Source organism: Triturus cristatus, chromosome 5_2 (genome assembly GCF_964204655.1).
Source record: "Triturus cristatus chromosome 5_2, aTriCri1.1, whole genome shotgun sequence".
NCBI classification, from domain to species: domain Eukaryota; kingdom Metazoa; phylum Chordata; class Amphibia; order Caudata; family Salamandridae; genus Triturus; species Triturus cristatus.
The window spans coordinates 23806965-23822369 of record NC_140588.1 but is presented as its reverse complement, the minus strand read 5'-3'; the positions used below and the strand labels follow the sequence as shown (position 1 = coordinate 23822369).

Below are 15405 nucleotides of genomic sequence, written 5' to 3'. Positions count from 1 at the left end.
TTAGAACTTTCTGTTTCAATTTTCATCGCTATTTTAATTATCGACTATTTGATTTGTCTAGAACCTAACTGGAAAGTCTTTATTTCATTTTTACAGAGCGAAATCTTGCAGGACTATAACTTTTTGTCAATTTAAAGACGGTCTTCAGGAACTATCCAGCAAGCGATTTAAAGGCAAGAGCAACGAGGATGCCATTCAGCAGATTTACAAACTTGTCAAAGGAAAAGCACCAATCATAGCTGGAGTTACGGTACTATTGGAAATTGCTGCACTTCCAAACAACCTCCTGTTTGTACTACGTAGTATATTATATTAGAGTGTGTGACAACACGTCTGTGACACACAAGACTGTCTATTAAAACAGATGTAAGATGACAACATACCTCAAAATCTTTACTATAAATCAACCAAAGTGGATAATAATTATTTGTGGATCTATATATTTGCCATAGGTTGTGGTGGGAGCATATAGGATGAAATCCAGCCCTCAGTGGAGGGAACAGAAACTGTGTATTGTAACTCAACTTAGCATCTTTGTTTTTCTATGTCTCTCCAATGAACTCACCTCAATAGTCTTACCAACTAATCTTTACTGTACCCCCTCCAAACATTTAGTTTACCAACCATTATACCTCTGACTCTCTATGATATAATACTGATATAATCCTGTTTTACTACTCTGTTAAATATTTTGTTACCATTGACACTGATCCTCCTATTTTTAGGTTGAGCTTTTGACCTCTTGTATATACCTTGTTATAGATTTCTGTGTGAGCTTAAACTCAGCCCAATGCTTTTCATTAATCTGTTTCAGTGTATTTTAAAAACCATTGCTTGCTAGTGGTCAGTCCTGCCTCTTTGTGCCTCCTTTTTCTCCTTCGTTCCTACCACAGAGCTAGGACCAAGTACTGTACAATTATGCTATGGTTGTTTATCTGTTCTTTGGGGGACTATTTTTCTCTTTGTCACCCACTATCTTACTGTTTGCCTGTGTTCAGCTCAGCACCCACAGCTGCTTGTATTTGTCCCTCCCACCTCCGTCCATGTAACTGCAAGCCCCTCACACTCCCCCACGTGCCTGGTGCTCCCGTCCCTCACCCCTCCTGCCATTTTACTTGTTTTGTTAGGCACAGAGAGAGTTGGTGATTTGCTCAGAATCATAGGATGTTGACTCGGTCTCAAGACCTGAAACTGTCTCTCCAACCCCAATGTCAATGAGTTCCTGATCTGAGTGGTAAGTGTTACAAAGATCCTGCCCCTGTGAGCTCCGGAATGGATTGAAAATTCGGCAAATAAAGAGGAAAAATAAAATAGACTAATAAAAGGGGAAATATTTGTCCTGTGCTACGTAACCTCTGTTGGCCATCTTGGAATGATATCGAAGGGGCTCAATAGTGCGGTTGTAAAAGGTAACCAAGATATTAAAATCATTCGATTGTGCTTTTTACATGGAAAACACATGCCAACTACCACTTTGTGGCACATAAATTTTAACTTTTACTGTCATGTAGAATTAAAATATAGCTCACTGTTATTCTAAGCTGTTGCAAGCGCTTTTCCGTGATAGTATTTTGTCACTTACTAGAATGTGTCAGCCTTTATATTGAATTTTAAGTGACTCTTTTATCGGGTAATATCCTTAACTGAAACCCCAAGAGTGTCTCTCATTGAAAAGTCAATGATAGCCGTCTCTCTTATATTTCATCTATGTTGATTGGAAGTCAGCGGTAGAAGCTGGCATGTCCAACTGATGCTTCGCCCCCTGGCTGGCTTAGCTCCTTACCTACAGTCTGTTGCAGTTGGCGAGAAGCTTGGTTTGTGGCTCACTCCTCCAGGGAGAGGAATTGAGATAGGAGGTCTGGGACAGGGTATAGTGCTAGGGGGGAATCCAGGAGGACTGGTTACAGTGCTTGTGGTGCTGCTATCACAGAAACAAGTGTTAACTCTACATTTATACATACCATGTTGTAGTGTTGCTGTGCAAGGGTGAGCCCACTCATAGATGTAACAGAGGGGAGGCTGTGTTGGGAAACCCTGCACACCCCGTGATAATAAATCCGGGCATGGCTCCGGGCATGGCTCAGTCAATATCAATATCAAAGGCTTTATTTCGATAAAAACTTATCATAAAAGCATCACAATAAAAAATGTCAGTTCATTTTATCTTAAAAACCATTGTTTACAATATAAAGAGAAACATATCATAAATAAATTTAAAAAAAACAGATTAAACAATTATTTTAAGCCTATTGGTTCTGATGCGCCATGCCCAAGATAAAAATTTAGAGAGGGCACAAGCATACAATGGGCGAGAGTCGGACCTTAGAATGCGTAACGCCTCGACATGCTGTCTGGTACCTAATGAACGGCACAGATGTTTAAGCCATCTTCTTCTTGGGAGTACATACTCTTGGCATTCAAATAGAAAGTGTGCCACAGTCTCATGCCTAGATATACAAAAAGGGCAAAATTCTGTCGTCTGTACGGGGGGTTTCCACCCAGATGTCAAAGCGTGGAGTGGAAGAGTCCCGGTCCTAAATTTAAAGTAAAGGGTCCTATCAAATGGTCTCTCTATGATGTCAAGATATAATTCCCGGATGGGCAGGTCCTTGAAACTCAGAAAGTCCTCCGTAAGTCTGCCCAATATGCAATTAGAGTTCTGTTGGGATGCAATCCAGTTCCAGTATAAGGTTTTGAGTGTAGCTTTCGGTGGGGAGGACCTGCTTTCCCATGCTGTACTTAGTCCCAGATTGCAAAGGAGGGTTTTCATGTCTCTCAACCCGGGAAGTGACATTACTTCAGAGAGGCCTTTAGCATATTTAGCTAATTCCGGGTCTCGCTACAACCGAGCCCATAACAGTAAAGGGCGAAATTTCGCCAACTCATCAATAGGGCGACAACCTAAATCAAGCGTCAATGGGGTCGTGGGGGTACCCTGAGGGAGTGACATGATAGCCCTACCAAACTTTCTCTCTGATCTTGACAACTCACTAGAGTTGCATGAGCCCCACAGCTCGGCCCCATAGAGAGCGGAGCTGACTCCCCTTGCTGTGTAAATTTCCATAACAGGGGCTATGGGTCTAATAGCGCAAGAGCGCTGCTCCTTCAGGAGAGCCCCTGTAACCCTTTTATGGGCTAGCAACATTTTGCATAAATGTGGGGCCCAGAGCATATTATGTGATAAACGAATCCCAAGATAATCAAACACATCCACCCTCTCCAAAGTTACGGTATTCAACCTCGGGGGACGCACAGGTTTCTTAGGTGGATTCATCACAAGGTATTTCGTTTTATCAACATTAATTACTAAGCCCCGTTCTACGCAAAAAGACTGGAAGTTGTTTAACAATTTTTGGAGGCCCATTGGGGATTTGGAGAGTAGAAGTGTATCATCCGCGAAGAGGAGGGTGGGGATACGTTCCCCCGCCAGGGATGGTTCATCTGAGGGATCTTTCAACAGATGCTCGACCACACCGTTAACATAGAGAGAAAAAAGGGTGGGAGCCAGCACGCAGCCCTGGCGGACCCCTCTCTCTACTGGAATTCTACCAGTTTTTTCTCCCTCCCTACCCCATCTAATCTGAGCAAAGGTGTTTTCATGCATCCTTACAATTAGCGATAGTATATAATGGGGTACCCCCATATCAGTGAGAACTCTCCAAAGGGTCGCTCTGGGTACTAGGTCAAAGGCAGTCTTTAGGCCGATAAATGCAAGATAAAGGCTGCCCTTGGCCAGGACCACCACCTTCCAGTATACTAGCAACAACCTAAAGGCTTGTTCGATTGTGCCAGTACCTACTCTAAAGCCTGCCTGGAGGTCGGAAAGGATGTTGTTGTCGCCGATCCATTGAAGTAATCTAACCAGCAACGCCTTGCCAACCACCTTTTGGGTTATATCCAGCAGGCTTATGGGTCTATAATTGGATGGGTCGTCCCTAGCCCCCTTCTTAAAAATAGGCACAACCTCCGCCCCTTTCCAAGATGCGGGAATAGGTGCACCCTTACTAATAGCATTAAGCAAGGTGTGGATTAGTTTACCCCATTTCGAAATATCTGAGCACAACAAATCCCCGGGAATGCCATCAGGACCAGCGGCTTTTTGAGGCCTAATGGTGCTAATTGCATATTCGACTTCTTTGATAGAAAAAGAAAAAACGGGATCTGTCAACTCTGTCTCCCAAACAGTAGGAGGCATGATAGGACGTGAGATGCCAGTGGCATGATCAACTCTCATAAGTGGGACAACAAGATTTGTACAATCCAACACCCGGGCCTGTTCTTCATTAAGGGGAGCTGTAGCAATATCACTAGCTTGGTTAGAATAGCGTTTGCCAGGATTTCCTTATAATTTTTCCTGGCTCCCTGTATCTTTACTTGGATTTTACTTTTAATGGCCCTAATCAGAAGAGTTTTAGCATGTCTGCAGGCAGATGTGAACCAATCCTGCTTACCCCTAAGATTCCGAGCTACCATATTTTTACCCACACGCTTTTTTTTTTCAGGAAGACATTCCCAATGGTCTCAAGAGTTCCCTCAAAGATGGATGTAATACTTCCTATCAGGGGAAGGGCTAAGTCAATATTATCCAGCTCCATTTGGGAGGCAATAAGGATTGTGTTGATGGTATTGAGCTTAGTTTCATCCCCTGCAACCAATTTCCACTTCAACCGTCTCCCACAAGAGGAGACAGAGATAGCGTCGGTTGACCTAGAAGATGGTTTAATCATTTCATTCGGCCAGGGATTCTTGAGGGACAAGGAACGCGAGTTATGATCGCTTTCGATAGTAGGCAAAACTATCATATCCTGAACCAAGCCCCAAAGAAAAAAATCAAGTAAAATATAATCAATCCTTGAGGTAAGGTTATCTCTATTAAATGTAGCCGCACCCGTAGGATCTGAACTTGTGCGGCCATTGGCAGCTCTTAAGCCAAACTCTAACGTTAGAGCATTCAGCTGAATCGCTGTTCGTGACCATTTTTTGATCGGGGGGATGGTTAGAATTGGGATACCCCATCTAACATCATCCTCACCCGGGTCAAGAGTATCATCTGATGTGAGAGGCTCATAGGTACAATTAAAGTCTCCCGCAACCAAGACTTGGGCTACAGCTGAATTATTTCTAAGTTCCAATTCAAGGGTAGACACTATCGACGACATTGAGCCATGTTTAGTGCCTCTAGCATAAACATTGTACAAGTCAAGGGTAGGACCCATATGGGGACCTCTCAAAGAAATTCCTAAGATGTCAGGGGAATTGATTTTTTTTTTATCTATTCGGCAATTCAGAGCAATACTTACCCAAATAAGCAAGCCTCCCAAGGGCCGGCCCTTACCATTTCTAGGAAGTCCTGCTGGAACAAAATACGTAACGTATCCAACCCGATGGAGCGGTTCTAAGGACCAAGTCTCCTGGAATAGGCAGATCATGTAAGCCTCCACTAGAGCATTCCACTCAGGTGAGCACAATTTCCTTTGAATGCCCTCTAGATTCCAACTTAAGATCTTTACAATATCCAAAGAAATATGACCATCAATTTTTGGGGAACTAGTGCATTCAATGGGAGGTATAGATACAACTGATGTAGAAATAGGACATAGGCATGGAATTGAGGCCTGCGGTATTCCGTGAACAGCTAACTTCTGGGTGGAAGGAATAGGGTTAGTGACTATACCAATTTTAGACAAAGGACTATCTGTGGATTGAGGCGAGTTGGAAATAATATAATCGACGCCCTTCAGGACATGCCCTGTGCATGATAATGGTCAGTCCACTGCATCTAGACAACTAAATCTATTAGCCAGAGGTATATCACTCCAACCTGCAGTGAAAGCTATACCTCTAGTCTCATAGCCCTGCCAGCCATCCCGCACCCTTCTTCCATCCCAATTGCCACCTTGTAACCTACTCCTTTCTGGTGTAATAGGGCAACAATTTGTCGAGGAATAGAAGAAGGAGAGCCTTCTCGTCTCTATTCCATCATGCTTGACCCATATACCACGAAGGCAGATGTAGTCCGCCGTGTGTGGATTATCGAAATTAACTATGACACAGTCCCCCCGGATCCGTTTCTTTCCACTACCTAACCAGGACACCCTATGTACCATTAATATCTTACTGGCACGAAAGGGTGGAAGCGGTCTATTAATAGTGAGCCAGTGCTGCACCTTATTTTTTAGGGACCACAAAGGCTCCTCTGTGTTAGGCCTTAAGCCTGGGACACCTGTCATGATCACAACGTATGGATCAGCTTCAGCTGGTAGATGTATGCGCTGGCCGTTCACAACCCCATTATTATCGTTGTTATACACTGGCCCTGGGGATTTAGGTGGTGTACAATTCAAGTTTACAACAGGGGGTTGGGATTTAGCAGGCTCCACAGCCTTCTTGCGATCATCTGAGGATGGCTTAGGTTTTTTATTACAATCTTTGGATAGTGTTTGCTCCGTCCTTATTGCTATATTAGTTGTTGTTTTCGGCTCCCCAGGTATAATCAACCCCGCACCCAACCTTGCCTCAGGAGAAACATTCGAGGGAGATATATTCCTAGATGCTAACAGCTTTTCAATATTTAAAAGTGATAATTCTATAGGTTGAATAAGGCTTTAATAAGTTCACCTATTCTACACAAAAGTATGTTGTTAGCCTCACAAATCTTGCATCTCTCCCCCAAACTAGCAGGGTCCCTAGGAAAGATAGGGTTCGAGGAAGGGGCAGGAGTATCCATGACCACGCTCTGTCTGAGTATACTTTTGCTTTGTGGCCGACTGGTAAGGGCTTTTTTATTGAATTTGCGTTTGCATTTTTTCGCCTCCCTAGCCTTCTTAGTTTTGGGGATGGCACCCTCCCTCTTCCCCCTTGTTTCATCCATAATGGGGGACTCCTGCCTTGGGCTCACAAAAAGAGCAGGCGTCCTCTCGAGTGATTCGCTAGATTGCATGTCCGAGGTGGCCAAAGATGCCGAAAGATCGACCACATTTGGTACTCCATGCGTCTCGGCCTGGACAGTAATTAAGGGCCTAGACTCCCTTGGGTTTAAGGGTGACTTGGATAGTGCTAGAATGCCTATAGAAGATCGCTTTGCCAGGGCCAGATCTTGGGACCCCCTACGTTCCAAGAGTGACATGCCTTGATTAATTGCCTCGTTCGCCCTGGTAATATATTGGTCAATTGGGCCCGATAGATGTGTTGGGCCATGTGCTGATTTGCTTCTGCTACCCCTCATCATCATTGCGCTACTTCGATGATGTGGGTAAACACAAATACAACCAAAACAGGAATTACAAATCACCAATTTAGGAATAGTAGTGTAAGAAGCAACAATTGCTGAGCGTGTGATTCCGGGGCAGGATTTGGGGAAGGGGCCCAGTCCAGTCTTACCCGGTCTTTAACGGGCTTAAACGGGCCCGCCCTTGGCCCGGGCTTTGCCCGGGCGCTGCCCGCGCGCGTCCGCTGCGGGAGGCTGCTGGATGCTTTATGCGCCTGCGGGCGCTCTCTCAGCCGCGTCACAGCGGCGACCGTTGGGGCGTCTGGGCAATGAAGTCCCCTGGTGTCCTGCTTCTTGTCTCAGCGTTCGTAACCGCAAACAAGGCGTCCCGCGCTGCGGGAGGCTGCTGGATGCTTTATGCGCCTGCAGGCGCTCTCTCAGCCGCGTCACAGCGGCGACTGTTGGGGCGTCTGGGCAATGAAGTCCCCTGGTGTCCTGCTTCTGGTCTCAGTGTTCGTAACCGCAAACAAGGCGTCCCGCGCTGCGCGAGGCTGCTGGATGCTTTATGCGCCTGCGGGCGCTCTCTCAGCCGCGTCACAGCGGCGACCGTTGGGGCGTCTGGGCAATGAAGTCCCCTGGTGTCCTGCTTCTGGTCTCAGCATTCGTAACCGCAAACAAGGCGTCCCGCGCTGCGGGAGGCTGCTGGATGCTTTATGCGCCTGCGGGCGCTCTCTCAGCCGCGTCCGTTGGGGCATCTGGGCAATGAAGTCCCCTGGTGTCCTGCTTCTGGTCTCAGCGTTCGTAACCGCAAACAAGGCGTCCCGCGCTGCGGGAGGCTGCTGGATGCTTTATGCGCCTGCGGGCGCTCTCTCAGCCGCGTCACAGCGTTACAAGTAGCCTGGCATGTCCTTATGACGTCAAATGTCCAGCAGTCTGGCAGATTTACAAAGGATGTGGAAAGGGAAATCACTTCATGCAGAAGTCACAAATATCCGTGGGAGTCAAGCAAGGTCACCAATGCAAAGCTTCCCAATAACCACGTTTGCTTTTTCCACAACCGCAAGATTTGGCATGCTCTCTTTTCTCAAAAACCGTTCGCCATTAGTACACACCAGCACCACCTGCTCGGCTCAGTCTAGTAGCTGGCCACTAAAGTAATGACTGTGTCCCGCTTCATTACGCCAACTACAGTAGGCCCTGGGGCCTCCACGTGGAACACCAAATTGGTGACGAGATGGCCACGCTCCCACCTCATGCCTCACCGTGTTTTCCTGCACTGGCAGCCTGACTCCTGGCCGCTACTGCCGAATGGAGCAGAAGAACCCGGCAGCGCTGCTGTGATGCCGCATCACTACAGCGTACGGCTGGGCCCAACCTCCTCAACCAGACACTGCAATAAGCGCTGTATGCCTCGACCGCCCTGTGCTCGTGTGACTCAGCCGCGCATGCCCAGTGACACCAGGAAGGCGACTGCACCCTACCTCCACCCCGTTCTGCTCATCACTCCGTCCCGGAGCCCCCCCATGCAACCTGGCCAACGTCCCCTGCAGCGCCCCTCCAGGCAAACAGCACAACACAGTATGGACTGCTACATCCTGTCACAACCCCCAGGTGCAGAGGGGAACAGCACATCCGCGACAGCGCTCTACCAAGGCCCAAGGAACAAGACAAGGAGGAACAAAACCCCCCTGCCATAGCTCCCACGTCACACCCAGAACTGAGGCTCTATCACTGTGTGCTCTGAGGGAGACAGTAGCTGGCCCCAAAGCAAGCCAGTCATGCTTTGCCAGTGCCCTGAACCCTGGATACCAAGTGAAATCATGGGCAGCCCTGCACCATCGCAAAACAGTCAGTTGGCTACACTCCACCCTGCCAGACCACAGCAAGGTCACAGAAGGTCACAGCCAGCTCCAGTGTGTGCACAAGCCTACAAATCAATACAAGAATACCGACTGCAAAAATATCGGAGGCCAAATATCGAAATCCAGAATATCGACATCCTATCTACATTATGGTCAGTACAAAAATGTCAACAAAACAATATCGATGTCAAAAATATCGTTGTTAAAAATATTGTTTGCAATTTAAGTTTAAAAAATAATGTAAAATAAAGTAAATAATACATATAATTAAAATAAACATAGTTAAAAAAATAAAATGTTTAAAAGTAATAAATGATATATATTTATTCTTATTAATAATTTGCAATAATTATTTTAATAACTTGTATAAAAAAATCATATATATTATAAAAACATCTCTACACAAAAAACAATAATATAAATAAAAATTAAATATATATAACAAATTTAGAAAACTAAAATTACTCTTTTTAATATTAATTTATATACTACAGTAACAACAATAATATAAAAACTATTAGATAGCAGAGGTAATAAAATTACTATTCCAACTAAAAACTGTGCAACACTAAGAAAGATGTTGGATAGCGTATAGATACAAATTTCTATTCCCACCCCAGTGAGTGTTGGATAGCATAGGAGTTACAATTACTATTCCCACTCCACAGAGTGCAACAGTAGGGAAAGTGTTGGATAGCGTAGGGGTTAAAATTACTATTCTCACTCCACAGAGTGCAACAGTAGGGAAAGTATTGGACAGCGTAGGGGTAAAAATTACTATTCCCACTCCAGTGAGTGCAACAGTAGGGAAAATGTTGGATAGCGGGTGGGTAAAATTTACTATTCTCACTCCAGGGAGTGCAATAGTAGGGAAAGGGTTGGATAGCGTAGGGGTAAAAATTACTATTAAGATCAAAACGGAGTATGCAGTTCCTAAGAAGGCTAAAAGTGACTGGGGAAGAAGTGCAATTGACTGAATACCAGGAAGGAGGATGGGGAATTCCTCCTTTCGGATTTAGGGCCCTCACACACCCAGCCAGCTGGGTGTCATGCTTCCTCATTGGGTATGCTCCTCGTCAGGTCGGCGCTGCAACACCTACGGGCACCCTCAATGGGGGTTCTTTGGCGGAGATCTTTTAATCCTTGCCATTTAGGTGAGTGCGTGTAAGGGGCCCTAAAGTGTAGAAGTGTAGTGTAATGGTGTCTAAAAAAGGTGAGTTAAAACAAGGACAGGGAGGATCAGGGCAACTAATTCAATAATCCTGTCTCCCACCCTGGTTAAAAGGGGAGTGATGGCGTCTGTCTATTATAATGTTATAGGCAGCTGCTCAAAGTATCATCCAGTGAGTGCAACAATAGTGAAAGTGTTGGATAGCGTAGGGGTAAAAATTGCTATTCCCACTCCAGAGAGTGGAACAGTAGGAAAAGTGTTGGATAGCGGGTGGGTAAACATTACTATTCCCACTCCAGGGAGTGTGACAATAGGGAAAGCGCTGGATAGCGTAGGGTTTAAAATTACTATTCCCACTCCAGAGAGTGCAACAGTAGGGAAAGTGTTGGATAGCGGAGGGGTAAAAATTACTATTCACACTCCAGTGAGTGCAACAGTAGGGAAAGTGTTGGATAGCGTAGGGGTTAAATTAACATACTTATTAATTAAATACTTTTTGTAGAATAAGTCACACATTAAAATTAATTAACTAATAAATTAATAATAAATACCAAGTAAATTAATAATTACTTAAATAAAATTAAAATACTTCCCACCCTATTCCCTCATAAACACACAACCCACTACACATAAAATAGAACACAATTAGTTTAATTTGCCATTCATCTATTAATAAAAATTAATTAACAATTAATAATGAATTAATTAACAAATAAAAATGATAATACATTAAGTATAATTAATATAATTATAAATTATTCAATTAATAAAAATGAACTGCCAATTAATTAACAATAATATTATTTATCAAAAACAATAAACTATAACATATAAATTAACTTATAATTATTAAATTACTTCCCACACTATTCCCCTATAAACCCACAACCCACAACACATAAAAAATAAAAAAATAATGTCATTATCAATTAATCAATTAATAAAAATTAATTAGCATTTATTAATTAACAATAAATTAAATAACAATAACAATAAATAAATTAAATAATTATTTATAATTAATATAGTAATAAATTAATCAATTAATGAAATGTAATGACCAATTAAGAATTAATTAACAATACATTATTAATTAATAACAATACAGTAAAAAAAAAAAATTATAATTAAATTACTTCCCACACTATTCCCCTATAAACCCACAACCCACTCTGATACTAAAACGCAAACATTATTAATTAATGAATTATAATTAAATTACTTCCCACCCTATTCACCTATAAACCCACAGCCCACTCTGATACTAAAACGCAAAATTTACTTAAAAAAAATTACTAATATCTAAACATTTACTACATATATTTAGAAATAATTAAAATACATTACAAAAAATGTTAAACATACATATAAAATACATACTAAAATACATAACACTAATATAAATATCGATATTATTAACAACAACATTTTTGCTTACGATATTACTAACTTCGATATAAAAAAAACGATATTACTTACCTTAAGGTCGATATTCTGGTCAACGATATTCATAACATCGATATTCTGTCCCTACGATATTGTTGACTCGATATAATTGTAGGTCGATATTTAAACTTCGATATTTAGACTGTGCACCCAGGCCTACACAGTCAACCACCAGTACCCCTAGACACACAACTGCCTTGTGCCACCTCCACCTGCTCAACATCCCGATCCGCCGCTCGCCAACATTACATCAGTTCACCACTGGAACAATACACCATCACAAGCACCCCTCGTCCCAAGCAGCATGCTGGAAAGTGGGGGTTGAGCTCCTAGAGACCTACTTTGAAGCAGCAGAGATTCCTGCTCGTGCAGGAGGCCCTTGCTACTCCACCACCTAGGCAGGGCCGACATCCACAAGATCTCCAAGACGGTACGAGAGGCCGACCACCATGCGCGATGCCATCACAGGGTACTTTGAGCCCTATGCCAACCCCAACTATGAATGCTTCCTCCTCCGCCAAGCTCGGCAACAACCGGCTAAATGGGAGCCTATCAAAGAGCCCTTCAACACCCTATGCACCGAATCAAGCGGAGATAGACAAAAGTCTCTTAAGTCGGCCCCACGCTCAGCCAAGCAAAATTCGCAGAGCCCCACGTGCGGATGGTGCAGATGGTACGGAGGTCCATACCCCCACGACGGACTGCCAACGGAAAAACCTACAGTAATTATGGCAAGCTGGACAACTTTTCCACAGTGTGCCACGAGTCACAAAGAAGGCAACCCGCAAGCTCACGGACGTAAGTGCGTAGCATTGAACTGTTCCCTGGTAGCTCCAGCCAACAGCGACATGGACGAAAACGACGTAGCCACAGTCCACGTGGTGTGGATGTTAAATACGCTGAGAGCCACTCAACAGACAGAACAGATCTGCAAGATCAGCGTGCAAGGCCACTCTGTTGCAGCACTCAGAGACACTGGTACCACCATCAACACCATGGCTGCCAACATCTACCATGGCCTGCCCAACCCACCGGCGCTCCGCAACACCAACGTGCAAGTATACACATTTGGCAATCGTTCGACACTGAAGCTGTGTGGTGTCTTCCAGGCAGATCTCTCTCATGACACCACACACCAGTGCACCAGAGTCTATGTGTCGCAAGAAGGGTCAGGGTTCCTACTCAGCTGTCGCATGGCTCATGACCTAAACCTGATCCAGTTTGCTTTCGAGGTGCACGTGCACGATCTGGAGCGACTACTGAAAGACTTTACGCCCCTGTTTGAGGGGATTGGGTGTTTAAAAGACAAGCTGTCCAGTTGCACATCGACAAATCAGGGGCCCCGATAGCCCTTAGACACCGAAGAATCGCTTTCCATATCTGGCCGAAAGTGGAGGCCGAGCTCCGACTCCTAGAAAAGTCCGGAATCATCGAGCGGGTGAGAGGTCCAAAGCCATGGGTGTCCCCGATTGTTGTAGCAAAGTAGCCAAAACAACCTGATGGTGTGCGCATCTGTGTGGACATGAGATTCCCAAACTTAGCAATCAAACGTGGATGCCATCTCACCCCAACCATTGATGACATCATCGGTGAACTAGCAGGGTCCAAGTGGTTTTCCAAGATGGCTCTCTGATCTGGTTGACACCAGATCTCTGCACCCGGACTCCAGCCCCATCACTACCTTCTCAACCCACGTGGGTCTCTGCAGATACACCCTGCTCAACTTTGGAATTTCTAGCGTGGCTGAAGTCTTTCAAAACATCATAAAAAATGTACTCCATGGGCTGAAAGGAGTGTTCAACGTGAGCGACGACATTCTGGTACATGCTCCCACATTAGAAGAACAACTCCTATATCTCCAGGCAGTCTTCTCACGCCTCAAGGAAAGCAGGCTCACATTACACCGAGAAAAATGCAACTTCCTATGCAAAGACATTAGTTTTTTTGGTTACAAGTTGTCGGATAAAGCATTGACCCGGACCCTGAAAAGTTGAAAGACATCCATGAAGCCCCAGCCCCGTCATCTGTATCTGGAGTTCGCAGTTTCTTAGGTATGTTGGCCTACTGCGGACGCTTCGTCAAAAACCTGTCAGACCTAACCGGACCACTCAGAGAACTGACCAAACCCAGCAGCTCGTGGACATGGGAATCTGAGCAGGAAGAAGCGTTCGAGCAAACCAAGGCAGCCCTGTCAGCTGACCCCACGCTGGTGTACTTCGTTCCCAAGAGAGAATCGCAACTCGTAGTGGATATGCCAGTCCCACCGGCCTGGGTGCAGTCTTGGCTCAACAGCAAGATTGTGGAGATGGGCTCTGGTAGCCTATGCCAGCTGTACACTCACACCAACAGAGCAACGGGACTCACAGAGTGAGAAGGAAGCTATTGCAATCTTGTGGGGATGCCGGCACTTCTATATATTCCAATATGGCCACTAGTTTGCTCTCGTCACAGTGCACAAGCCTCTCATCCCACTATTTCAAGGATCATCATCACGTCCTCCCCCAAGGATTGAAAAATTGATTCTGCAGCTACAAGAATTCCAATTTGCTGTTGAATACATACCAGGCACCCGAAACTCTGCAGACTTCCTGTCAAGGCATGCTCGGCCAGTCACCCTGCCCGAAACCACCGAAGCAGCGGCCACAGAAGATTATGTAAGAATGATCGTGGAAAGATCCAAAACCCTCCCAACCTCCCTTGAAGATGTCGTAGAAGCCAAAAAACAAGATGACTGCCTCCAACTTGCCTTCCAAGCGGTCACCTCCGGAGATTGTAAGATACTGCAAGGCTCGTTGCCACTCCGCACAGAGACTCTCAATTAACCCTGAAAGCTCTGCATCAAGTCCGCCAAGAACTATCTGTGACTACACAAGGTTGCTTTCTAAGAGGACCACGTCTTGTCCTACCGGAAAGCTTTACCCAGAAGGCAGCCCTTCCGGTACATGGAGCCCACCAAGGGATCATCAGATCGAAAAAACGACTCCGAAGTAAAGTCTGGTATCCTGGCCTGGATCAAATAGTAGAAACAATCGTAAGACACTGTACCGTCTGCCTGGTGACTGGCCCACCAAACACACCTGCACCAACCATCACCGAAGCAGCCCCTAACGCCCCATGGGAGAGGGTGAATGCAGATTTTGGCAGCCTACCAGGAGGAAAACACATGCTAGTTTTAGTGGGTGATTTCTCACGGTATCCGGAAGTAGAGATTGTAACCACAACCTCCGCAGAGGAAGTAATCCATAAGTTCGTAAAGCTCATGGCGACCCACGCTCTCTTCAAAGAGATCCGCACTGACAATGGCCCCCAGTTCACCAGCACAGAACTGAGAGACTACCAGGCGTCCCACAACATCACGCCCGCCGGATAGATAATCCTGAGATGGCCCCAGGCTAATGGCGAAGTGGAGAGCCTAATGAGAACACTCAACAAAACAATCCAAATTGCCCTAGTGGAAAATCGAAACCTAGAGCAGGCCCTGTACCAGTTCCTACAGAAATAACGGCTCATCCCACACTGTACCACAGGCATCTCTCCGAGTAAGCTATGTTTTAGTAGAGCCATGACAGATGCCATCCCCCATCACCCAGTGTGGGAAGAAACACCAGACCCCCCAAATCTATCAGACTCCAGGAGAGCCCACAACAACGAAGCCTCCCGGAAGAGACGTGCCCAAGAACGACCAGTCCTTGTAGGAGATCGAGTTTTGGTACAGGACC

The 15405-nt window shown here is 45.2% G+C and overlaps 1 protein-coding gene across 1 annotated transcript in view; it reads left to right on the top strand.

Annotated features, from left to right (window-relative positions):
• LOC146822606 (tubulin polymerization-promoting protein-like) overlaps positions 1-15405 on the top strand; it is a 576554-nt gene that overhangs the window by 169206 nt on the left and 391943 nt on the right. The window contains exon 2 of the mRNA XM_085606777.1: positions 97-250. Coding sequence (XP_085462903.1) covers positions 97-250 — 154 coding nt within the window. The remainder of the gene's footprint in view (positions 1-96; positions 251-15405) is intronic.